This window comes from Cucumis sativus, chromosome 4, assembly GCF_000004075.3.
Source record: "Cucumis sativus cultivar 9930 chromosome 4, Cucumber_9930_V3, whole genome shotgun sequence".
Lineage (NCBI taxonomy): Eukaryota > Viridiplantae > Streptophyta > Magnoliopsida > Cucurbitales > Cucurbitaceae > Cucumis > Cucumis sativus.
This window is the reverse complement of record NC_026658.2, coordinates 10,299,464-10,326,194: the sequence shown is the minus strand read 5'-3', so window position 1 is coordinate 10,326,194 and position 26,731 is coordinate 10,299,464. Positions and strand designations below refer to the sequence as shown.

Here is a 26,731-nt window from a genome sequence, read left to right as displayed (position 1 = left end):
CCGAAGGCCAACCGTGCTTGCCATGATGGGCATGGGCGTGCATAGAAAATTCTCAAAAGAGGTTATTGACACTCTCCCATGCCCACAGAAAGCCAAGCATGTGTGTCACTCATGCCCGCTCCATGCCCACGATGGCCCTCATGTACGCCCTCATGCGCGCCGTGCGCTTCCTCGCAACCGTCTCTCACACGCGCTGGTGCCGCGTGTCACAATCGTAGCATTTCAACCTCGAGACGGACGATTGTGCGGCACTAGTTCTAACTCACGAACAAGTCAGCCGATCAAAATCCAAGAGTTGTGGGTAACGTCGATGTATGTCGTAACCTTCCTTTGCGTTTTAGGGAAATTTTATTTATAAAACGCGGGAAAGAAAGAAATACATTGAAATAGACGTTACAATAAGCATTAAAGACTGTCAATTGCAAGGAAAAAGGGTTGCTTGCAAAGAGTGCAACTAATGCTTGGGCGGGGATTCAACTGATATGCCTCCCCTATAGTACATTTTGAACATTTTCTTCTCTGGCAGGCTTGCATATGAAAATGTCGAAACGTCACGCCCAAGCTTTATGACCTAGAATGGAAAGCAAACACCTAAACTAGTTATGCAAAGTAAAGATGGGATAAACTGGGGGTAATCGGAGCATATAACCAAAGGTAAACACACTTTGGAAAAATATGTTCGTGACATCGCGCACGACCGTGCCGCGAGCGCTGGCGCCGCGCACGATCGTTCTGTGCGTGCTGGTGCCGCGTGTCACAATCGAAGTGTTTCAACCTCGAGATGGACGATTGTGCGGCACTTGTTCTAACTCGATGAATAAGTCAGCCGATCAAAATTCAAGAGTTGTGGGTAACGTCGACGTATATCGTAACCTTCCTTTGCATTTTAGGGAAATTTTATTTATAAAACTTGGAAAAGAAAGAAATACATTGAAATAGACGTTACAGTAAGCATTAAAGACTGTCAATTGCAAGGAAAAAGGGTTTCTTGCAAAGAGTACAACTAATGCTTGGGCGGGGATTCAACTGATATGCCTCCCCTATAGTACATTTTGAACATTTTCAGATCTGTGAGGCTTGCATATGAAAATGCCGAAACGTCACACCCAAGCTTTATGACCTAGAATGAAAAGCAAACACCTAAACTAGTTATGCAAACTAAAAATGAGATAAACTGGGGGTAATCGGAGCATATAACCAAAGGTAAAAACACTTTGGAAAAATATGTCTGTGACACACTCCCTCACTTAAACAGTTGACGTCCCCGTCGACTGGCAAAGCTGGAATCATTCGTTCTTCTGCCTCCACGCTTAACGGTCTTTGGTACGTCTTCCAAAGGCTTCTTCCATGAGGAGGCTCTTCCGCTTCACCACGAACTTGTGTATCCTCCCCATGGGTCTTCTAATTGTCCTCACTTCCTTAGCGAGGACTTCTTCAGCTTCTGCTTGTCCCTCGTGTCTTCTCACGAGGTGAAGATCTTTGCATCTTTGGGAACCGTATCTGTTCAGGTCGCGGCATCACGATAGCCTGACCTTCCACATGAAGGTCCAAGGGGCGATGCTTCCCATCTGTCCATCTTTTAGGTCGCTTCGAGACTCTCTCTTGATTGGCTCGAACAGTGTTTGATCTTCGCTTCCACTTCTTTGCAATGTTACGAGTCTGAGGCTCCTTCTTCATACGAAGAAAATCAACAAGACGCGACAATACCTGTTGTCTGTCACCAACACTCTCTATTGGACTTCTGTCAGTTGATGATTTCTTCACAGCTGTAACACCAGGTTGTGTTGCCTCCCACAAATGACCCCCATTCTTTTGCATTAACTTGTCGGCCTTCGTCAAACTCCTGCCATCATGAGTGAAAGGGTTTTCCTTCATGGATTCTTTTGACGTGTCTCGCATTGGGCCATTAGCTTGACAGGCCTGTGTACGAGCCGACACATGTGGAACCCCATGATTGCTCTTCTTACGTTCTAACCTAAAATCAAGTTTGAGCACGACTCTTCATCTCTTTGCTTGATTCGAACTCAGATTCAATTGAGTACCGAAATGGCTGGCAAGGTCGTTATTCATCTCTCTGACAAACGTTGATCTATGGGAACACCGTCTCCCATCCCTCAGACTGGTTGCTATGTCCTTTGTGGCACTCTTCTTCTGACTCTCAAATGAGATAAGGTGTCCATTCTGCAGTAGGACACCACTCAACGCATGATTACACGCCTCAGCATAAGTTTCAACAGGTAGGGTCACAATTGCGGACCCAAGAGTTGGCCCTCTCCTCGGGGCTTGCTTTAGGACACGGCTGTTGACACCCAACCGTCCTTTCTCTTCTTCACGTAAAAAGCCTTGTGCTTTATACGAAGCTTTTGCAAGTCTAGTGAATCCTGTGCACGATAGTCTCCTTAACTGTCTTCGGAGTTCAGTTGACTTCGACTGCGCCATACACTCACCCTTCGTTGGCGATTTTGTCATGGGCAAACTACCACGTTTCCCATCGCAACATCTCTTCACGACACACCTTGTGTCTTCCCAAACACGACCCTCTCTCAGTTGCATGGTCGAGATCGTTCTTAGTCCTTTGGGTTGCCGAAGGTCTGTCTGCACAACGGTGGGGGTAGACCCCGTGATCACCAGACATTTGGCTGCAGGCATTATGATCATTTGATGTTCGAGAAGGAATTCTATTCCGAGAACTACATCAAAATCATCCATGCCTACAACCACAAAATCAATGAAGCTCCTCCATCCTCCCAACTGTATCGCTGCCCGCTTCACTATCCCAACGATAGGTAGAGCTGTAGAATTCACGGCCTTCATTTTTCCCGTATCCTTCTTTCAATAAAGGTTTAGTCGTATGGCTTCGGCCACTGTTATAAAATTATGAGTGGCACAAGAGTCAACCATAGTGCTCTTTGCATGCTTTTGGTTGATCCAGGTGTCAACATATATTAGGCCCTCTTTAGTACGACCATTTGTCTCTCCCGCTTTCTTCTGAAGGGACGACAAGAGTCTTATGGCTCCCACTCTAACATTTTGAACTCCTTCTACTTGCCCAACTTCCTTCTCTGGTTGACTCGACGTGTCATCTGAGTCTGCAGCTAAAGAGGCCTGAAAGGTATAGAAGGCAGCTTTATCAGAGAATTCCCTTGTCCGATGTGGTCTGTTACAAATGTATCAACTGATAGAAGTGTGGGATGTCCTCTGATTATTGGGCCTCTGCCCATTGTTCCACGTATTTGACTGGGAAGGCTTGCGGTCTCTACTGGAACTTCTATTTCCACTGACAACTTCGGGAGAATTCGGTAGGCTGTTTCTGTCTCTTCCAGGTGAAGAGCTTTGTTGATGTCTCGTCTCTTGAACGTCACTAGACAAATGAAATAAGCGTTTAGTTGTCGCATAGGCTGATACGAGGTCTTGGACCTTCTGCTCGTATAGCTTAGTCCTTGCTCACGGCTTCAGTCCTTCAACAAAACTAAAGATCTTGTCCTTTTCGGTCATGTCGGATATGTTCAACATCAGCCCCGTAAATTGCTTCACATACTCCTGAATGGCTCCAGTGTGCTTTAACTCTCGCGGTTTCCGTCGAGCTAGAATCTCGACATTCTCTGGAAAAAACTGTGAACGGAGTTCTCTCTTCAAATTGTCCCATGTGTCTATTACGCAACGCCCTTCCTGAATGTCAATATATCGGGACCTGCACCACAACTTTGCATCTTCAGATAGATGCATGGTCGCCAACGTCACTTTGGCTTCCTCTGCCACGGTGTTTGTGGCTTTAAAGTACTGCTCAATATTGAAGATACAGCTTTCCAATGCCTTTGCATCCCTTGCCCCACAGAAGGGCTTGGGTTCCGGGATCTTTATCTTTCCAACTGTAATTGCTCCTCCAGCCGAAGCTTGATTGGCCAACGCTTGCATCGTAAGGTTCACCTTCGTGTTTACCTCTACGATTTCATTTCTAACGACATCCAGGGTGACTCGAAAGTCCTCTAACATGCCATTTATCATTTCCATTATATCCTTCTGAGAGTTATCTAGCTTCATAACTCGCTCCTCCATTCGGGCAACAGAGCTCGATGAACTGTCCCCACGCTCGTAGGGAACATTTCCAATTCTCTGGATTTGTGACTCTAACATGTCAACTCTAGCCAACAAATCTTGTATGGGTAATCCGTCTAGGCGACCGGACACCGCATCAACAGCATCGGCTCTCTCGGCAACTTCCTCAAGTCGTTCTTCCATAAATCGGATGGAATCAGGAACTTCCATCAGGTGGAGCATCTGTTTTTCAATCCCTGTCAACCGTTCTTCATGGGTCTTGCTCGCTCGTAGCGTTTCATCCTCGAGACGGACGATTGTGCGGCACTTGTTCTAACTCGATGAACAAGTCAGCCGATCAAAATCCAAGAGTTGTGGGTAACGTCCATGAATGTCGTAACCTTCCTTTGCGTTTTAGGGAAATTTTATTTATAAAACGCGGGAAAGAAAGAAATACATTAAAATAGACGTTGCAATAAGCATTAAAGACTGTCAATTGTAAGGAAAAAGGGTTGCTTGCAAAGAGTACAACTAATGCTTGGGCGGGGATTCAACTGGTATGCCTCCCCTATAGTACATTTTGAACATTTTCTTCTCTGGCAGGCTTGCATATGAAAATGCCAAAACGTCACACCCAAGCTTTATGACCTAGAATGAAAGCAAACACCTGAACTAGTTATGGAAACTAAAGATGAGATAAACTAGGGGTAATCGAAGCATGTAACCAAAGGTAAACTAGTTATGGAAAAATATGTTCGTGACACGCGGCACCATGGCACGCACGATTGGCCTTCGATGGTTGTGGGAGAGTGTCTTGAACCTCTATTGAGGGTTTTCCCACGCTCACCATGGCAGACAGGTTGACGCTGGCGGGCTTGGGAGAGTGTCAAGAACCTCTATTGAGAGTTTTCCCATGCACGCATGTGCGCACCATGGCACGTACGGTTGGACTTGGGTGGGATGGGAGAGCGTCAATAACCTCCATTCAAGTTTTTTCCGTGCACGCCCATGCCAACCATGGCACTAATGGTTGGCCTTGGGTGGGCATGGGAGAGCGTGAATAACCTCTCTTGAGGGTTTTCCATTGCACGCCCATGCCCACCATGGAACGAGTGGTGGGCATGAGGGGCGCACATACTAGGCATAGGCACACGTGCATGCAAAGCAAATGAGCGCGATGTAATGGACATACGTGTCCAAGGTGTGTTTACCTATGGCCGTATGCTCCAATTAGCCCCAATTTATTTTGTCTTTATGTCTTGTACGTAGTTTAGGTAGTTGCTTTCAATTTCAAGTCGATATGCTTGGGTGTGACCTTTCGGCATTTTCATATGCAAGTCTGCCAGAGATGAAAATGTTCAAAATGTATTATAGGGGAGGCATACCTGTTGAATCCCCGCCCAAGCCTTGTCGTACTCTTTGCAATCTATGCTTTCTTATTGCAATTGACAGTCTTCAATGCTTGTTTTAACAATGTTTTCAATCAATTTAATCATCTTTCACGTTTTCTAAAAATATTTTTCCAAGAACGTGAGGGGAGGTTGAAGCATGTGTTAAAGTTGTCCGCGATTTGTAGATTTTGATCGGCTGACTTGTTCGTCGAGCTAGAACAAGTGTCGCACAATCGTTCACATCGTGTTTGAAGAATTACGATTGTGACAAGTGGTATCAGAGCCAGGTTGGCTAGTTGACAGTGCGTGACAGAAAGATGTCGGTGGCCAAACAGTCCAGCAAGACCCATAATGAGCGACTTATGGGAATCGAGGAGCAGATGCTCTACTTGGTTGAAGTTCCTGATTCCATTCAGTTCTTGGAACAACAGCTTAAGGATATTGCCAAGAATGTCGATGGAATTGAAGCCATGTTCGGTCGCCTTGACAGACTACCCATCCAAGAGTTACTTACTAGAGTCGACACTCTAGAGTCCCGAGTTATGAGAACGGAAAATGTCACCTACGAGCATGGGGACAGTTCATCGGGCTCTGTTGCCCAGATGGAAGAACAAGTTATGGAGCTTGATAACTCACAAAAGAACGTGTTGGAGATGACCAACGGCATGACGGAGGATTTTTGAGCAACCCTCGATGTCGTGAGGAATGAGCTCGCAGAGGTAAACACGAGGGTGAACCTTACTATGCGAGCTTTAGCAAACCAGGCTCCAGCTGGAGGAGCCATTCCTGTTGGCAGAATCAAGATTCCTGAGCCCAAGCCTTTTTGTGGGGCGAGAGATGCCAAGGCGTTGGAAAACTTCATCTTTGATGTATAGTAGTATTTCAAGGCCACGAACACAATTACTGAAGAGGCCAAGGTGACATTGGCAACCATGCATCTGTCAGAAGACGTGAAGTTATGGTGGAGGTCCCGATACATGGACATTCAAGAAGGGCGTTGCACAATCGACACGTGGGATGCCCTAAAAGGAGAACTTCGTTCGCAATTTTTCCCTGAGAATGTCGAAATTCTAGCCCGACGGAAGCTGCGTGAATTGAAGCACACGGGAAACATTCAGGACTACGTGAAACAGTTTGCGGGGGTGATGTTGGACATACGCGACATGACCGAGAAAGACAGTTTTCTGTTTTGTCGAGGGCTTGAAGCCGTGGGCTAGGACCAAGTTGTATGAGAAACGAATTCAAGACCTCACGTCAGCATACGCAGTGGCTGAACGGTTGTTTGACTTATCTAGCGAATCTCAGGATGCAAGACGGTATCAAGCTTCCTCCTCTTGAGGAAACAGAAACAACCGCCCAAATTCCCCGAAGACTGCAGGGGGAGACAAGCAACAAGGTGGAGATCGCAAGCCCTTCCAAGCAAATACAGAAAACAACTGGCGAAAACTGAACAATCAGAACAACACCGGTCGTTCCATCAGTTGTTTCATATGTAAAGGGTCCCATCTTGCTAGAGAGTGCCCCAACCGTACCGCCTTCAACGCTTTTCAAGCCACCCTAGCCTCGGACTCAGATGATAGATTGAGTTAGACTGTAGGAGAAGTTGGATAGATAGAAGAGGGCGAGAATCCTCGGATGGGGTCCCTAAAGTTTCTGTCATCGCTCTAGAAGAAGATGGGGGAGACCAGTGGACAGGCGAAGAATGGTATCATGTACGTAAACTGTTGGGTCAACCGGAAGCCACCCAAGAGCACTATGGTGGATTCTGGTGCCACCCATAACTTCATTGCAGAAGCGGAAGCCAGACGGTTGAATCTCCGTTGGGAGAAGGACGCAGGAAAAATGAAGGTCGTGAACTCAACTGCCCTACCTATCGTCGGGTTGGTAAAACGAATGATAATAAAGATGGAAGAGTGGAGCGGTCTCATAGATTTGGTGGTTGCAAAGATGGATGACTTCGATGTGGTACTGGGTATGGAGTTTCTACTTGAGCATCAAGTCATACCAATGCCGCTAGCTAAATGTCTAGTGATTACTGGAACAGCGCCCACTGTTGTTCAAATGGAGATTCATCAGCCTGATGGGGTAAAGATGATCTTGGCTATGCAATTGAAGAAAGGCCTTTCTCGTGACGAACCAACATTTATGGCTATCCCACTGGAGTCATTGGAAAGCCCAAGGGAAACAGTCCCCAAAGACATCCTGAGTGTCTTAGAGAAGTACAAGGATGTGATGCCAGACAGCCTGCGTTCGGCATTTTCATATGCAAACCTGCCAGAGATGAAAATGTTCAAAATGTACTATAGGGAAGGCATACCTGTTGAATCCCCGCCCAAGCCTTGTCGTACTCTTTGCAATCTATGCTTTCTTATTGCAATTGACTGTTTTCAATGCTTGTTTTAACAACGTTTTCAATCAAATTAAGCATCTTTCACCTTTTCTAAAAATATTTTTCCAAGAACATGAGGGAAGGTTGAACCGTGTGTTAAAGTTGTCCGCAATTTGCGGATTTTGATCGGCTGACTTGTTCGTCGAGTTAGAACAAGTGCCACACAATCGTTCACATCGTGTTTGAAGGGTTACGATTGTGACACGCGGCACAATCGTGAGCTGCACCTGCGCGCGCGGCAAGGGCGTGGGCGTGTGCGCGCGCGGTGATGCGAGGAGTCGCATGACGAACATGTGGGCGTGCATTGACGCCTTGGGTGGGCATGGGGGACGCAAAGAGTGGGCATTGGGCGGGCACGAAAGGCGTGCATGGGGGGCCTTCAATGGGCATGAGGGGCGTGCATGTGAGCATGGGAGAGTGTCAATAACCTCTATTAATGTTTTTCCCGCATGCATGGTTGGGGTTGGTGGGCAAAGGGAGAATGTCAAGAACCTCTAAACTGTTTTTTGTCGTGAACCATAGGCACCCATGTGCAAGCCTCGGTCATAGGCATTCACTTGCACACGAGCATCCAATCCATGTACTTGGACATTCGACGATAGTCTACTTCAACTTGTTTTCTCATCTTAGTTTCAAAATCCATCCATCCACTTGTTTTTTCGTCCTTCTACATAAGACATAACCTCCATGGCATTTGGAAGAAACAAATGTGTTGTGTGTAGGGAGGGTCGAATCGGAGAGTTGAAGGGCTGAATATGAATGGATCGTGGCAGCAAGGTCACTCTACCACGTACAATACCTTGTCGCGTATTTAAGTCATCTGCAAAGGATTCTACCAATCACTTGGTGGGAATTACTTTACAAGGCGGCCCCCGCGACTCATCTGTCAAGAGGGCTTTGCCAACGGCGAATGGTTTGCCTTGGGTGAGCATGGGAGAGAGTGAATAAAATCTATTGAGGGTTTCCATGTGCCCGCCGATGCCCACCATGGAACGGTTTCATGGTGGGCCTTGGGTGGGCATAGGAGAGAGTGAATAAAATCTGTTGAGGGTTTCCATGTGCCCGCCGATGCCCACACATGGAACGGTTCCATGGTGGGCCTTGGGTGGGCATGAGGGGCAAACATAGTAGGCATTAGGCAGGCATGAGAAAAATAGCATATGAATGACTATACATGATAGAGTTTGCTATAGGTTGTAAATATTTTGTAAATATTGTTATTTTAGAAAATTTCCCTTTGTAATACACTTCAAGTTTTAATTTGTCTGTATATATATATATATATATATATATATATATATATATATATATATATATATATATATATATATATCTCGAAATCGATAGGAAGCTAAAAGAAAATCAAGATAAGTCTTTCTTTCTTTTGTTATTAATTTTCTATACTTAAAAGAGGATTAGTGTACCATTTTAGGGTTTATTTTTTAAATTTTTTTGATATTTGATTTGATCCTTATTAGTTTTTTTAAAATTAAAAATATTTGGTTTTCTTATTTGATTTTTCTAATGTAAACAGTGAAATGATACAACATATCATCGAGTGTTTTAGTATTAAGAGTCGTGCATCATATAAATTAGCCATGCAACATTATATAAATGGATTATTTGCTTTAATGTAATATATTATGTTTCAGAATATTTGGGAGTCGTACAAAATTATCATACATAGTTTGGTCAAGATAAAACATCTAACAAACTCTAAGAATGATGATAAACGAAGACTTTCTCAGATATTTTCACATTGTATTGATATAAAAAAATTAATTTACCTTTAACTATTTTTCAATTATAAACAATTACTAAATATACATTTGTACATTTTCATAAGAAATAATATTAATATACTATCTTGTATTTACCTTTATGCACATTGTCTATCCACACAGAACTCTCAATCAACATTTTAATTAGAAAATAAGCTTGGTGAAACAAATATATATTTACTAATACTCTGTTTTCCCGTAGTATGAAGTCCAAGACATTTGCTTGACTTAGATAATATAACATTATTTGAAGATTAACCATTTTCGGTTTAGTTGTGATTTCTAAGTTTTTTATTTTTGTTTTTATTATTTTTCTTTAATTTATTAAAAAACATATTTAATTTGAAAATGGTAAACATAAATTGATGTTAGGTCAAATGTTTAACACTCCGACCATCTAAAAAACAAATTGGTTTTTTTAATCTTGGCTGACTCTTCAAGACTTAATAGTTTTAGAACTTCACTATTTTGATAAATACTATTTCTCATTCAATTCATTGTATCAAAGGATGTTCGTTAAAATATAACTCAATTAGATTATTAGGTAAATGTTGTGGTTGGAAAATGTTAAAAGATAACATAAATAAATATCTTGACAAAAAATTATATAATGTAAAATTCTATCTAATTTTGAAGGATGTAAATATATTAAATTTAAAATTAAAATAACATATAAGCATGCCTCTAGCAAAATTTAAAATTTAAAAAGTGCATTATTATGAATAGCTTAAAAAAAACGAATAGCTTTAAATGAGCTTTAAAGAGTTTGATGGTTATTGCTATATTTTTTAAATAGTTTTAAAAAAAAGATTCAATTCAAATCTCATAAAATATTTAAACAAACATATAAATAATTAAATTTGAGATATGAAAATAATATATAAAACTAAATATTGAACAGTTTAAAATTTAAACTTAAACCAAACATATAAATACGAAAAAAACAACAAATAAAAAACAATAAATAGATATAGCTAAATAGAAAAGAAATTTCAAAACTGAATATAAAATTTGAAAACTAAATAATACATAAATCTAAATACTTAAAATTTAAAAATTAAAAATTAAATTAAACATATAAATAGGAAAAAGTAGTAAAGAAAGGAAAAAAATAAAACAAATTAAGAAATACTAACCATATATATATATGATAAATTAGTAAGATAGAAAATAAAATAGAATACTTTAAGAAATACTAAACATATAAATTTATATATAAAAAAAAAAAAGAAAAAAGAAAACAAAACAAAATCACCAATGTTGGGATTGAACCCAAGAACATAAGTGATTTCAACCGTACTAATAAGCCAACTAGTAATTTTAACGAATCTAAAAATAAATGGAATCGAATAAAATAAAAACGAAACTAAGATAAACTATCGAAAAAACTAGAAACCATCACGTTATCAAACAAGTCCAAAGTTAGCAAACATGGACTTTATTTACTTTCAATAAGGAGATTTTAACTATTATAGACTAAATAGAGTGCTTTATTACAAGTTTGATCTATTGTTGCCAAATTTTTCATAAATGTCCTAACTAGCTTCCATTTTACACAAATGTAGAACCCAAAAGACCAAACTACTCATATTTATTATTAATAATATATTAAAAATTAGAAAAATGAAATAAGGAATGTAAATTATGATTTGCATTTATTAGATATCATATGTAAATATGGTATGCTACTAATTCTATTATAATAATATTATAATTAAAATTATCTCATAATTATTTTTCTTCTGGTGATTTTGTTTAAAAAGTTTCTTTTCGTCCGATCTCTCTTCGTTCATTCTTTCTTATTTCATCCATCTCTTTCAGGGTTTATAGTTATATACAAGATTTGTTAGAGTATATGAAAAATATATAGTATATTAAGTAGTTTGAAAAAATTTTAGGGTATATGAAAACATATGGTATATTATGTAGTTTTCAGTCTAATTTAGTATATGAAAAATTATATAGTATATTATGGAGATATATGAAAAATATAAAATATAAAACGTGGGAAGGGAAATAATATATTGTAAAAACATATGCATATGCCTCAAAAAGTTATTTATCTTAGAGTACCTCAAAGTTGAAACTTTTCTTCTAATTTTGTAACTATAAGCTTTCATATTTTTAAGTCAATATATATAAAAAAACAAATTAGTTAAACAAGTAGCATATGGAGTTTTCAAATAATCTCCATCTTATCGTAACTAATTATGGATTAAAAGAATTGTAATCTTTAGGAGCCTCAATCCCAACCTCAAAATTCATTGTTTTATAGCTAATTTAGAGTTTTTTTTTAAAAAAAAAAATTAATATCTTTTATTTATTTATATTTACATATTTATTTTATTAAAGATATGTCGATTTCGAGTTGCCCTTTCCACACTATAAAAGAAGAAGAAGATCCTTCCCATTCATAATTAGTTCTTTCAGAATTTACACGGTATGTACCAAGGTTTCTTTAATATTTTATCACCAGTTCTTCATGTATTCACATATATAAACAAGATTAATTCGGTTGATATAAAGAAAATTATTTTATTGGATCATGTACTTTAGGGGGTCGATTCAAACACACTTTGTGAGTTTTGAGTTTTTATACTATAAGGGATCTCTTCTAGATTTTTAAAAAGTTGTTTACTCACTTGAATCTTAATAATATTCTCTTATGTGACCTAAAAGCTCTCTCCCGTCTATTTGTGTATTTGCTACTTTTTAGCTCTCTGATATTTGTTCTTACTGTTCCTCTTTTTCAATTAGTATCAGAGGTTTTAACCAAATGGATATGATCAAAGGCAGATCTACTACTCAATCACCCCTTCTCGATGGAACAAATTATGCTCATTGGAAGCCTTGTATGACAAGTTTCCTCAAATCAATTGACAGTGAAAGCTGGAAAGCTGTTATCTCCGGTTGGGAACCACCTATGATCCTCGTAGAGGGGAAATCTACACCTAAACCAGAATCAGACTGGACCGATGCTGAAGATCAAGCTTCTCGTGGCAACGCTTGTGCTCTCAATGCTATTTATAATGGAGTAGATCAAAATGTATTTAAATTGATACATACTTGTTCTTCAGCAAAAGAAGCCTGGAAAAGTCTTGAAGTTGCATATGAAGGTACATCTAAAGTGAAAACAGCACGTTTACAATTGTTGAGTTCGAAATTTGAATCCTTAATGATGATGGAAGATGAATCAATTGCTGAATTTAATGTCAGAGTCCTAGACATTGCAAATGAATTCTTTGTTCTAGGTGAAAGGATTTCTGAATCCGAACTGGTAAGAAAAGTCTTGAGATCTTTACCTAGAAGATTTGATATAAAAGTAACAATAATGGAAGAAGCTCATGATATTGAATCTTTAAAGTTAGATAAATTATTTGACTCTTTACATGCCTTTGAAATTTTGATATCGGACATAGAAGACAAAAAATGTAAAGGTATTGGGTTTCAATCTATACCTAGAGCATTTGTCCCTAATACTGATTCCCCTTGTCCCGAGGAGCCTGTTATTAATCCTTCTCAACCATCTGCTTCTACTGCACCTTGTCCTAAACATGAGGATCCTGTTCATGTTCCTAAGAATGCGAAGAAGTTCTCCAAAGGGCCTAACATAATTACCACACAAGCTGGAAGAAGAAAGCTACCTCCAAATATTCCATCTGATCAAGATGCTCCAGGGCCTGCTCCTAAAACTCTGTCTCACAGCTACACATTATTTCAAGTCTCTCATGCTCCAGATACTGAGCACTCAGTTCGACCTCCTCGAGGACCTCAATCTTCTGATACAGAGCATCTTAATATATCTTCCAACAGCCTTATTACCTCATTCCTTGGCCTCTCGGATCTTCAGCATCCTGTCTGCTGAGTCTCGAGCTCGGAATAGTACCATTAACACCTTAACAGAGAGAAGATCAGAAGTGGATTATCTTATTCGTCATTTCAAAGCTCTTCTCCCTTCTTCAAGTACTACAAATTCTTCTGAAGAATGAGTTTTTCTCTTTTATGTTCAAAGGGGGAGAAACATTGTTGTTATGACCATGTTATGGTCAGTGTTGGAGGTATTGGTTGGTGCTGGTGCTGTTTGTTGCTGCTTTGCTTTTGGCTCTGTGAGCTGGTTGTTTTTTGGTGGAGCTTATTGATTTTTTTTTTCTTTTGGTTATGTGATGGTGAATTTATCTGTCTGTTTTGTTTAAAGTCTATTGTTCATCTCTGAAGTTCCTGCGATATTTTAAGTGCTTGTTTTTGCTTAATGACTGCAGGTATATACTTTCTGCTCTCTATCTCTTGATGGCTTCATATTTCAAGAAGAGGATCAAGTTTGTCATTTGTTGAACATAAAAAGAAACTATTCATTTTTGTCAAAAGGGGGAGTCTGTTACATTTTTAGCACTTTAAAGCAAATTTTCTTTGAATATAACTTGAGAGTGAGTTCTTAATCATAATTTGATGTACTAAAATAATTAAATAAACTACTTACATATCACATTTTACTTATTTTTAGAATGAAATTTTAAATAAATGATCGGAATAACCCGAACCAACCCAACCCATATATTTCATGGTTAGGTTGGGTAGATTTCATTTTTTATTAAGGGTTATTTGAGTTATTAAATTTACAATCTAAACTATACATTGGGTCTAAAAATGTTTCAACCCAACCCACAAACACCCTTACTCAAAATTCCCATTGTTTATCCAATTCTACATTTCTTATTCCCAAAGCTTCATTCCTTTGTTTATTTACTCCTTTGCAGTCCAATCTACACTCCAACAGCATCTTCTTACAATAAACATACACACCCATTTACAATAATAATATTTCATGGTTTCTAACTGTTCTCAAGGAGGAGCAAAAATGGAAAACCAAAAAACTAGAAAGAAGAAAAAAAGAGGAGGTGATATTACACATTTATATCTGTACATATCTAATTACTTTCATTCAGTTAGTTTAGTCAGCAAAAACAGGGTACCAGAGGAAAGGAATATTGAAACAGCTAAGCAAAGCAAATCACCTGGAGATTGTATTACCACTTTTTTACTCTTGTCAAAGAACCCAATTAGAAGCAGCATCACTATGACGTGTCCCAGCTTTGTTTTCAGCTCGTTTACTGTCCTTACATTCATCCATTTAGGTCGTTCCTGCAGAAATACGATCGTATAGAACTGTAACGAGACTGTTTAATATAAAGGAACCTTAGATGATAATCTATATGTATTATGGTGAGCAAGTAAATATTATTTGGATTCAACTGAACGACTAAAAGGTTAAAAAATCGATACTCTATAATCAATAAGATGCTGGATATGTATTTGATTATTCATACCCGATCAGATCAATTACAGTCCAAACATCCAACAACAACTAGGATGTTAGTCATGTCTCGAAAACAGAGATTCGAGTAAACAAAGGTTTAAGAAACAGATTTAGTTCATGTATTTTCATAATGTGTAATGTTCCTTATTGTTTGAAAACTATACCAATTTAATCTGAGTTTTAGTACATAAAAATTTAGTCTTTATTATGACCCGTCAAAGTGTAATGTGGATTAGACATGGCTGTTGTCTAGAATCCAATTAGTCCATTACTTATTTTTTGCACATATGACCACTGTTGATTTATTTATTATTTTACACCTGGGACTTTCACTTTAATACACTTTTCATGCTAGGGGTGCTACATCGTCAAAGTGCAAGAACTAAATTATAACAAATTTTCCTTTGCTGAAGAAAAGGTTAGGGACAAATGAAATTTGTAACCCATAAACAAATAGACTCAACTGAAGAACTAGAATCAATCACAATAAGAAACACCAAGCAGGCAGGTAACATTAGAGAAACAGTATCACGATTACACGGGTAAGATTGACTCACCTTTAAAGGGAACAAGCCAAATAAATTGGATTTATGCTCAACGTTACTCTTTGATAATGGCCGTGCATTTCCAAGTTGGCTGATAAACAGCTCATACAGACCCGTGCCAAAGACTAGCATCACAGTTCCTAAGAGATATACATCTGCATACCATTTGAAGCAAGAAATCAATGACCTTGAAAATTGGTTTTCTTTTCCCTTTTTTTTTACTTTAACATTCTTTCCCCTTTTATAAAAAGCCACTCTTTCACTAAAATAAAATTAATGCATACACAAAAACACACACAATAAGAAAATCCAAGAGTAGTCCAACTAACCAAAGAAGGGGCTCTAGTGAAGCAAAATGAGGCCTAAAGGGAAATTAAAAAAATCTTTACACACAGAGACCAAAAAACAGCTTGATATCTAACAGAGGATCACGCTTATCCAAAAGCCTCTCGACCCCTTTTAAAATCCTATGATTTCCTTCTCTCCCATGACTCGAAAAATAGCATAACGATGAGGGAACCACAACATATGGTCTTTTCAGTTTTCATTAAGGAGGGAATGATAAATAATAAAATTCAAAAAAAAAAAAAACAAAACAAAACTCCCCCAACACAAAGCCAGAACTCTTTAGCCAGGCCAAGTTGAAGTTAAACATCCAATGTAGAAATCTGACAAGACCACAAGAGATAATTTAAATCCTTGACAGCTCCCCTATAAAGTATACAACAGTCAACACTAGATCCCAATCAAGTCCAGCAAAAACTTCTAAATATGATCCAATGTAGAAATCTTACAAGGGAGGATCTGCCTAACAAAATAATTAATATTATTAGGGATCTTGAGGAAGAGATTGGAGAACACAAAAAAGAAGGCTCACTCGCCAATAAACGAACGTGTCATATTGTTGATTATTTTCTTTCTTGTTAATATTTCATTGTATTATATTTTCTGAATTCATATTTTTCTTATTTGTAATGGGTATTTCTTCTATTTAAGAAAACCCTTCTTTCTAAGAGGAATAAGACAGAAAATTACATTTGTTGCAATACAGTCACCTATTTGAAGAACTGGGGCCTCCCCCCACAACAAAAATAGGGTTAGGCTCGATATCAGAGAGATGCCAGCCTAAACACTCAACACCTATCGCCTACTGATCAACAAAGAAAGTGGGCGAAGAAAGGGAACCCATTAGGAATAGCTTTCCATGGATGTCTAGTAGTGGCTCTCAAAACCCCTTATAGGTATAGGGCCCGTATACTCTTAATAACCTTATCAAACTCTCTAAGAAGGCCCACGACCACTTCTCGTGGATGAATGAAATTGCTTTATTTTACATGTTGGATGCAAATTTTTTATACTCATTATATACAGTTTGTTTTGAATTCACATGACACATATACATTGTCAAATGATCATTTACAGTATATCATTACAACTATGTTATGACATGTTGATGTGCAAAATAACAGTGCTATTAGGATGGAAGTTGCATCTACTTTTATATTTAGAATCAAATCCCTTTTCCGTGTAGATTCAAAGATATTTTCTTATAACAAAATTATGAACATTGAACACACAACACAAATTGACAAATAGAAAAGACAAGGACATAATTCGAGAGTACTTCACAGTAAGTACCTATGGCCTCAACTAGCACTATGATCACTTTTCCACGATTCACAAAATACTCGGAGAAAGATGCTGCTACATGAACGCACCCCTGCATTGCATTATCAGGTAGTATAATGAGAATATCAATAAAAGTAAAACATGTATTATAATATTTAACGATGTAAAAATTCATGGAACATCAATCAACTTGTGGTGCTAATGGTTATTTAAATACCAATCTTCAAGAACATAAAGGTGAAAACACCATATTTTCTCCAATCAATTACAGTTTCTTGAGAGTTTTTTTTTCTTTTAAATCTCAGTTCACAGATTTCCAATAGTTCTAAATTCGACAATTTTTGTCCTCAACAAGAAAATTAATTACAACTTGCATGTGTAATTTTGTATGCGAGACCACCTACGTCTCTCACAAGAATAGCCTCAAACGAAAAGTAAACAATTCATCAACAACCATGACTCAGAATTGGGATATATAAAGGGCTTATGTTAAAATGGGTGGAATAAGAAGATAACAATTTGAAGCACCGATAGAACAAAATAAAGTTTTAAAATAGTTAGTCTATCAAAACAATTCACAGTTATTGATATGCGTGAAGGGAAGTCATAAAGGAAGGACACTTTCTATTATTGACAATTTTGTTGGAAAACGACATTCTCAAATGTCAATTGGTATAGGCGACCAACATCCTAAATTCACTGCTCCTAAATGTAATTTCAAGGAGTCTGCCACTATCATGTCTCTGTGACACAGACCAAATTAGTGGCCTAAATCATACTCTTAGAACGAATATACGAAATAAGCAATTTCAAGTAAATAGAACGAAGATCTCAAAACACAGACAAATGAAACAGAAATCGTGGCCTACGGCAATAGAATACTGTGATAGAGAGCTGAAAGCTAATCATGATACCTCGATGAAACAGTGTATAGAGCCAATTAAAGACCCTAAGACGCCAAAAAATGCCATGAATCGGCATCGATAAATGGCCTGAAATCCCACCAAGAGATATTGTCACGCTACAAAAGCTACTGATGAATTAAACAGGCATCCAGCAATTAGAGGTTATAACCTTTTCAAGTTCCTCCTCGACGGTATTCATCTTTTCCAGTGTCGACGTCCGAGACGCAGCACCAAGATGGGTTTGGATTAAAGGAGCAGAAGCAGCAGGAACTTGAGATTCAGGGGTGTGACTTGCAGAAGCAGGAAAACTACGGGTAGAAGAACCGAGAAGGTGAGGTCTATACCCAAAAAGACTATTGAACTTTGGAATAGGTTGGTGGTAGTGATAGGCTTGGAAGATGATGGTGGAAGGTCGGAGGGTGGTGGTTAGAATTCTGATAGGACAAGTAATCAAGGATGGAGACGGTTGCATGGTGGCAGCCGGAGATGGAAGGGGATGAAAAGGGTTTTAACATGAAAGAAGAGTGCCGTAGAACGGCGGCAGCCACTGAGGTCCGAGGAAGTGGGAGTTGAAGATAGTTGAAAGTTAAGAGATAGGGGCTAAAGTTATGGCCTCTCCTTTGCTTTAAACTTGGATACTCCATAATCAGTTGGTTCTCTGTTTCAATACGGCACGTTGATAAATGATATTTGCTGAGTTGAACGAATGCCTTTATTTACGTTCTTCCAGGTAAGAGGGTCGACATTTTAATTTAGCTATTATGTGTACTACACTACAACATAAGTATACCTCCAATATAAAACCTCCGCTTGTCAAAAATGTAGCCTTTCAAATTATAGTGAATAACAAAATATATATATATATATATATATAATAGAAATTTAAATAGATTTTATTGTATTTTATAAAAGAAATATGAAAACATTTTAAAATAATTATAAAAATAATAAAATCCAATGGATCATATTGCAAATAGTAATATGTTATTAATACATCACAAAAATCTATGTGCGATTGCCATTGAAGTCTATTGATAAATGCTGAAAAATGAAATAAGAGATAGGGTTTGTAGTACAAGTGAGCAACAGATATCAGTAATAATATTAGTAAATAAATAAAATCAATCTTTTTAATATATCATGTTTAACCATTATTTTTTAAAGAAAATAATTTTCTTTATTTTTAAAGTTTTGTTTATGTGCATGATTGGCTAAAAAAAATGATGTCTTTTCAAGGGTAAAGAAAATGAAAAAGAAAATTAGTCTAATTAAACTATTTCCTATTTGAATGTCAACAACTGATTGGACTGAGAGATAAAGATAAGAACCAATGTCTATCAAATTTCAACCGCAACATGAAATTCATGAACCTCTAAGAAAAATGTCTATTCATTCCTATTTTTTAACTTTCTAAAATAACTAAATTACAAAACTGACTTTAAACTTTACCATTTCTGTCAAAAATGCTCTCAAAGTTTTAAAATTTACAAAAGTACTCTTAAAATTTCAAAGACAATTCATAAAATACCCCTATCATAAGATTTAGGTAGATATTAAAATTTGTTTCAAAAATAGCATGAACTTTTAAAAGTTACTTTTGTTGTTAATAAGGATGTCTACGCTTCAATTCGGTTTGATTTCAAGCTAGAACCACGCCAAACGTGATCGAATTCTATAAAATTTCTCTTTTTATTTTAGATTTCGGTGGATCTCGAGTCAACATATTTCTTAGTTCTTGAACATAAACCGTTAATTATTTATGATAAAATAATTTTAAAAATAAATAAATAATTTTCTTACCATTAAAGTGATCTTGAAGTGATTTTTCAAAGCTTAGAGAGAACCAATTTTCAAACAAATTATGTAGATATTTTTTTTTCATAGAGATACTCTCTAGCTTCACTTAATTTTTCAATTCTTAGCTTAATCAATTTTCTTAACAACCAAAATTGGAAGTTAAAACATAAAATCCCACACTCTAAAATGAAAATCTCTTCCAAATAAAAAAAAATGGCCTATTAACTCACTACCAACGTATTTGTCAAAATATTTAAATCGTAAAATCATTTAGTGCTTTATCTATTATATTTCTTCTTATTGAGCTCGTACACCCTAATTAAAAATGTACAATTTTATTCATTTATTCAAACGCATTTTTCACATAAAATGTAAAGTTCTTGAGCAATTTTAAAGATTTAGCCATAAATTTATTAAAACAACTTATTGTTGACCTCGGCTTTGAAATGAATGGGATGTTTAGCCATTTGGTTCACCAATAATTAAACAAGTTTGCTATCTTATTATTTGCATTAACTCTCACATTTCTCTCCAAAATACTCACATGGCTATTCGTGTCATTCCCCCGATAAATTTCCTATATTTATTACAACTTAACTCAACTCTATGTTTTTATTGCTAGTAAAACGCCTCTATAGATTTTTATCATCCTAGTCATTTTCAAGTTCAATCCACTATCAAGGAAAATTGACAAAACTAACACCTTTTTTGTTTTATATTCAAAAGTAAAACCGTTTTTCTCGAGATCGACTCCGAGATTCTTCTCAAATTTATAAAACTCTTTAAATGACTTATCTCAATCTCTCTCGACCGAGTGCATATTGAACTTTCATTTAAATTAATTGGCCTAAAAATAACTAATCACCAATAAAAAACAAATAAGTTGGTGGACTGAGTGATGGAGGAAATTTCAGGATGGTCATCTTCTTTAATTTATGGCTAAGATATTTTCCTAAAATTGACTAAAAAGTTAATGTATCTCGAGGCAACCTTAGTCCGAGATCATATTACATAATGCTTCAGTTTTTTAGCTCGGGACCATCTCATGGAAACTTTGGCTAGAGATCAATGACATAATTACTTCTATTTTTAAACTCGGAGACACCTCAAGGCAACTTTAGCTTGAGATCATACTACATAATGCCTATGTTTTTTAGTTCAGGGTCATCTAGAGGCAACGTGACGCAAGATCATTGACATAATTGCTTAAATTTTTCAGCTTGATGCATCTCAAGACAACCTTAGCCCGAGATCATACTTGTAATGAATTGTCTCTTGTAATAAATGAGTCTCTTAAATTCATTCATCCCATCAATGACCATATTAAATCCATTCTTGCAATTACTACCTATTAAAATGCCTTGTACACAATCTCAAAATGCATATCTCGATGCAATGGTAGCTGAAATCCACCAAGATCTATTATTTATTGCTTTAAAGTATATAACTCGAGGCATACACTACAAAAAATCGGACCAATCGCAACGTCACATACAACATCGACGTTGTTCACATTTCACCGACGCACGAAACTCCACGTTGGGAAACGCGCATTTTCGCAACGTACAAGAATCACACGTCGCAGAAAGTGTAAAATTAAATTTAATGAGTCAACTTTCTGAGACATGTGGCAGGGTAACGTTGCGAAAAGTAATAATTTTGATTTATTTCTTGACTTTTCTCAACGTCTACCTACCAAACGTCATGAAAAATCGAATATGAAATGACAAATTTCAACTTTCCGCAACGTGTAGCAGCCGACGTCACGAAAAGTTAACCCATTAAATCTAACGAGTAAATTTCCACGACGTGTGGTAGGTTAATGTCGCGAAAAGTAATAATTTTGATTTATTATTTTGACTTTTCGTGACGTCACTCTGCCACATGTCACATAAAGGTAAACGTCTTGGTAAAGTCATTTTTGTGACGTTTTCGAATACGTCGGGGAAAGTCTACCTTAATTCTTTCCTACAACACAGAACCAAATCATAAACGTAAATGAAAGAAAGAGAAATCGAGAGAGGGAGAGGGAGAGGAGGAGATTTTTGTCCTTGTCGTTGTCGCCACTATCACTGTCGTTGTGAAGGGTATATGTATAGTTTAATGTGTATGTATATATGTTTAATGTGTACGTATATGTATGTATAGTTTAACACTACAAGAAATAAGGTTTTTCCTAGCGCAGCAATACATCGTCGAAAACCCCAACCAACGTCGGGGAGGGTTACCAAGATCGTCGCGGACGACATCGAGGAAAGCACGTCAAGGATACTTTCCCCGACGTGGATCATGTCAACGACGGGAAAATTTAACTGGGGCACATTGTAGCATGTTGCAGATAACTACTGTGGCATGGAGTCGTAGAAGGCTTCCATGACATGTGCGTCGGGGAACACTTTAAATATTATTTTATTATTATTTATTTTGTCATTGTTTTAGTTAATTTAACTAAGCCCCGACGTAGTAAAATTTGCAATAAAAGGATGAAAATAAAAAAAAATTCATGCATTACAAAACAATATATGTGAAGTATGTTCAATAAAAATAAAACAATTACAAAATTCAAAACAAACACATTAATAAAAAAAACCTAAAAGCTAATGTTATAGTGCGCTATAGGTACGGACGTCAAACCTACAAATGACATAAAAGTATAGTTAGAATATCACATATGTAAAATTAAACAAATTAAATATTGAAAAGTGCGTACTCCAAGTGATCACGGGTCTCTCTGTGCCCGACTCATCTCCTCGATCATCTTCTCCATTTGTCGTGCATGACCTGCCAATTGTCGATCTCGCTTCTCCTCCCTCAGGCGTTGTTCTTCGATCTTTTGGTTAACATTTTCAAGGCTCGCCTTTAGTTCGCTAACCTCCACTATGTTTGTCTGGTAGTCATTCATATTGGTGGAAGAAGATGAAGCGACACTTCTCTTAGACTTGGGTTTTGGGCCCCAACCAAGACCTTTTTTAGTAGCCCGATCATCTACCAAAAATTGTCACGCATATCTCGTCCTCAGTTAGTGGTTGAGAATCCTCTAGGACGAGACAAGACTGAAGCTCCACCATTTGATTATGTACAACAGAAGCTTGTAAGTTTGAGAGATGATCAGACATGACTCTGTAGGATCATCAAATGGTGGAACTTCAGTCTCAGTCCAACCTAGAGGATTCTCAACCACTAACTGAGGACAAGATATGCATGACAGTTTTGGATAGACGACAGGGCTTGAAAACGTTAGTTAACCAGACATACACATCGCGGAGGTTAACGAACTAAAGGCAAGCCTTGAAAACGCTAACCGAAAGATCGAAGAACAACGTTTGAAGGAGGAGGAGCGAGATTGACAAATGGTAGGTCATGCCCGGCAAATGGAGAAGATGATTGAGGAGATGAGTCGAGCACAGAAAGACCTGTGATTACTTGGGGTATGCACTTTTCAATATTTGATTTGTTTAATTTGAATACATTATATTCTAACTATATTTTTATGTCATTTGTAGGTTTGACTTCTGTAACTATAGCTCACTGTAGCCTTAGCTTTCATATTTTTTTTGTTGATGTATTTGTTTTGAATTATGTAATTATTTTTTTTTTAATTGAACATACTTCATATATATTGTTTTGTAATGAATGAAAATATTTTCACTTTTATCATTTTATTGCAAATTTTACTACGTCGGGGCTTAGTTAAATTAACTAAAACAATGACAAATAAATAAATAAATAATAATAAAATAATATTTAAAGCCTTCTGCGACGCCACGTCGCGAAAGCCTTCTGCGACATGTTGCAACGTGCATTGGGAAAATTTTCTCTGTCGTTGACATGAGCCATGTCGGAGAAAGTATCCTGACGTGCTTTTCCCGACGTGTCTGTTGACATCGCGGTAACCTTCCCCAACGTTAGTTAGGATTTTTGGTGACGTATTATCGCGCGCGGGAAAACCTTATTTCTTGTAGTGATAGTTGGGTCTGAGATGCCTCGAGTTTTACATACTGAATTTACAGAATCCTTACTGAATCCTTGTTGTATATGTGTGGACCCCAATCTCCATTAAGTTCATTCTCTTATTGTATATGTATAAACTCCAATCTAATTTTCGTAAGAAACTTGTATGAAAGGCACATTGAACATATAAATCCCAAGGACTCTTGTGTCAAATTTGGTCTTAAAATAGTTACTTCAATTTCAAATTTTTAATGAAAAACACTCTTTTGATGACGCACTTGATCGAGAAAGAACAAGATGAATCTTTCAAAGAATTTTTAAAATTTGAAAAGAACATCGAGTCCAATATCAGTCCAGATTGAGTTCAAGGAAAACAAAATTAGGCTACTTCTAAAGATATAAAACAAAAAAGTACTAGTTTTGTCAACTTCCCCACTATTAAGCCTAAACAAAAATGAGGCCCATTATGTCCTTTCGACGGGCCGGGTAGGGTGGATTGGGCTTCAACGCGGACTGAGAATAGTACCATCTTCTTCCCCAATACAATACACGTCTCAGGTCTGTTCACTGTCTGTGCTTCAAGGAACCGGTCTCCCATTGTCAGCATTTCTTGTACGTGCAGTTCCTTCCCTTCATCTCTGTAAATTCAACAAGCTTCCCTCGTTTTAGAGTTCCAAAATTCCAGACGATGTTTTTCAAGATGGAGGTTTTCTGAACTACTTGAAGACTCCACCACTCCTTTTCGCTCCTAAAAATCTTTCTTTCTAATCGAGATCGTTAAACGAAGAAAAAGTTATGATCGATCGTCTGAGCCTAAATAGTTTCTTCTTGGTTCAACAATTGTGGATTTTGTCAAGTAGTTTAAGGTGATGGGTGGTGGAAGCCATGGCTGAAAACCCTAAAATGGGTGTAAAAAACCCTTCCAAAATTCCCCCCAGTTCTTCGCCACGGTCGCGCAATTCCCCACGCTTCCCTTTGCATCTAGACCTGCCGGACATATCGCCGGCTGCTAAAACCATTTGCGAAGTCCTGGTCAGAGTCTCACGGAATGAAGTAGACGGCGCGCTGTTGGCGACGGGATTGGCTCCGTCGCCGGAGCTTGTCCAAGAAGTTTTGAGGGTTTCTTATAACTCTCCGTCGTCGGCGATCAAGTTCTTCCGATGGGCGAGACAGTTGGCGAAACAGTCGGCATACTCGTGGAATCTGATGATTGATTTGTTGGGCAAAAACGAACTTTTCGAAGAAATGTGGAACGGCATTCGGACGATGAGGCAAGAAAAGATTCTTTCGTTGCCAACTTTTGTGTCGGTTTTTGGGAGTTATTGTTCTGCTGGCAGGTCTAAAGAAGCGAGAATGACCTTTGAAGTGATGGATAGGTACGAAGTTGAGAAGGATGTTGTGGCAGTGAATTCTCTACTGAGTGCAATTTGCTCTGAGGAAAATCAAACATCAGAGGCTTGGGAGTTTTTTGAGAAGCATAAAGAGAAGATCCCTTTGGATGGGGAGTCATTCGCCATTTTATTGGAAGGTTGGGAGAAAGAAGGCAATGTGGAGAAAGCTAAGGTTACATTTGATGAAATGGTGAAAAGAGTCGGCTGGAATCCTGAAAATGTTTCATCTTATGATGCATTTTTGATAACGTTGGTTCGTGGGGGCCGATCTGAAGATGCAATCAAGGTTCTTCTAAAACTGAAGAAGAATCGTTGTTTGCCAGGTTTGAAATTTCTGTCCAATGCTCTTGATAGTCTCATTCAGCAAAATGATGCAAACCATGCGATTCTATTGTGGGATATTGTCGTGGGAAGTGGATTAGTCCCTAACTTGATCGTGTACAATGCCATAATCGGATTGCTTAGTGAGAATAGTAAGATCGATGACTCGTTTCGACTCTTGGATTCCATGGTTTTCCATGGTGCTTTTCCTAACTCCTTAACTTACAACCTGATCTTCAGTTCTTTGATTAAGAATAAGAAAGTTAAGGAAGTTAGTCAATTTTTCAGGGAGATGGTAAAGAATGAATGCCCTCCTACCCCTTCTAGTTGTGCTGCAGCTATCACAATGTTGTTTGATGGTTATGACCCTGAAACAGCCATTGATATATGGAACTACATGGATGAGAATCACATCGAACCTATGGATACAAGTGCAAATGCACTGCTCATTGGCCTCTGCAACTTGAATCGGTTAACAGAGGTAAGGAGATTCGCGGACGATATGATTGACCAGCGTATTGATATATTGGAATCAACTATGAAGTTGTTGAAGAATTGTTTCTATCAGCAGAGAGGAAATTTCAGAGAGAATTATGATGGTCTCTTGCGTAGGTGGAGAGCTTCCTCAATTTTGTAATTTTTACCCCCTTCAATCCATTCTTGGTGTTATCACAAGCACAATACATAGCAGCATTAGTGATCCACCTTTGAGGCAAGTATACCTCTTCTACAACAATCATTTTGACCTTAGCAATATCACAGACTTCACCTCATCAGTAGTTCTTTTGTCAACTATTTTGCATGCTATTGCTCCATCTTTGTCTTGTCTTCGTTCTTAAGGTTGGTTGCACTGAAGTTTTTCAGTACAAAACGAGGTAAAAGGTTTCAAACGGCATACCTCGGTGTTACTAACACTCCCATGTGCCACTCCCGCATGCCAATTAAGTTAGGCTCGGTAAGTTCAAATGAAAATATTGTCAAAGTTTTAGATACTTGCATAATATTCAAATCATAATCTAATATTTAAATGTTATTAGATTCTTTCAATGTGCTTCAAATTGGTGGTTGTGTGTAGATTACAAGGGAAACAGCTAAAAAAATTCCATTGTAAGTTTGGTATTTTAGGTTAGAAAAAAAAAAAAATTGAGTTGCATAGTAGGTCCAAACATTATGTATCGTTTAAGTAATTAAACAAGTTAACTTAAACAAGTTACTTTTAAAATATACCAACGATAATTAAGTTCAAAGTATTTATAGCACAGAAAAGAACAGGATCTATGAT

General features: G+C 37.7%; 3 protein-coding genes across 7 annotated transcripts; 2 read left to right on the top strand and 1 right to left on the bottom strand.

The window, feature by feature from the left end:
- Positions 1–12,250: 12,250 nt before the first annotated feature.
- LOC116403561 lies at positions 12,251–14,013 on the top strand. The gene is made up of 2 exons (XM_031884882.1): positions 12,251–12,712; positions 13,856–14,013. The coding sequence occupies exons 1-2, from the start codon at positions 12,373–12,375 to the stop codon at positions 13,882–13,884; spliced, it is 369 nt and encodes a 122-aa protein (XP_031740742.1). The 5' UTR covers positions 12,251–12,372; the 3' UTR covers positions 13,885–14,013.
- On the bottom strand, positions 12,914–18,670 carry LOC101204811. 5 transcript variants are annotated; one of them, XM_031884878.1, is made up of 6 exons: positions 18,159–18,670; positions 17,999–18,076; positions 17,094–17,175; positions 15,468–15,610; positions 14,609–14,735; positions 12,914–13,491 (listed from the first exon to the last, which is right to left on the bottom strand). In XM_031884878.1, exons 1-6 carry the CDS (start codon positions 18,459–18,461, stop codon positions 13,415–13,417), a joined length of 810 nt encoding a protein of 269 aa, XP_031740738.1. In that variant the 5' UTR covers positions 18,462–18,670; the 3' UTR covers positions 12,914–13,414. The 5 variants fall into 5 exon arrangements, with proteins under 5 accessions (XP_031740738.1, XP_031740740.1, XP_031740739.1 ...); XM_031884880.1 differs by lacking the exon at positions 12,914–13,491 and adding an exon at positions 14,091–14,373 and having other exon boundaries at positions 18,159–18,669; XM_031884879.1 differs by lacking the exon at positions 12,914–13,491 and adding an exon at positions 14,105–14,356 and having other exon boundaries at positions 18,159–18,669.
- A 5,613-nt stretch (positions 18,671–24,283) lies between these two features.
- LOC101204325 (pentatricopeptide repeat-containing protein At1g77360, mitochondrial) lies at positions 24,284–26,496 on the top strand. Its single transcript, XM_004150774.3, has one exon. It carries the CDS (start codon positions 24,623–24,625, stop codon positions 26,084–26,086), a length of 1,464 nt encoding a protein of 487 aa, XP_004150822.1. The 5' UTR covers positions 24,284–24,622; the 3' UTR covers positions 26,087–26,496.
- The last annotated feature ends 235 nt before the right edge of the window (positions 26,497–26,731 follow it).

Bases quoted from the DNA above. Each gene is read 5' to 3' on its own strand.
- LOC116403561 (XM_031884882.1), top strand. From the start codon at position 12,373: ATGGATATGATCAAAGGCAGATCTACTACTCAATCACCCCTTCTCGAT. The intron at 12,713-13,855 runs GTACATCTAAAG...TAATGACTGCAG, and splicing joins TCTTGAAGTTGCATATGAAG to GTATATACTTTCTGCTCTCT.
- LOC101204811 (XM_031884878.1), bottom strand. From the start codon at position 18,461: ATGCAACCGTCTCCATCCTTGATTACTTGTCCTATCAGAATTCTAACC. The intron at 18,077-18,158 runs GTTATAACCTCT...GTGGGATTTCAG, and splicing joins TCGAGGAGGAACTTGAAAAG to GCCATTTATCGATGCCGATT. The intron at 15,611-17,093 runs GTACTTACTGTG...AATGGTATGCAG, and splicing joins AGTGCTAGTTGAGGCCATAG to ATGTATATCTCTTAGGAACT.
- LOC101204325 (XM_004150774.3), top strand. From the start codon at position 24,623: ATGGCTGAAAACCCTAAAATGGGTGTAAAAAACCCTTCCAAAATTCCC.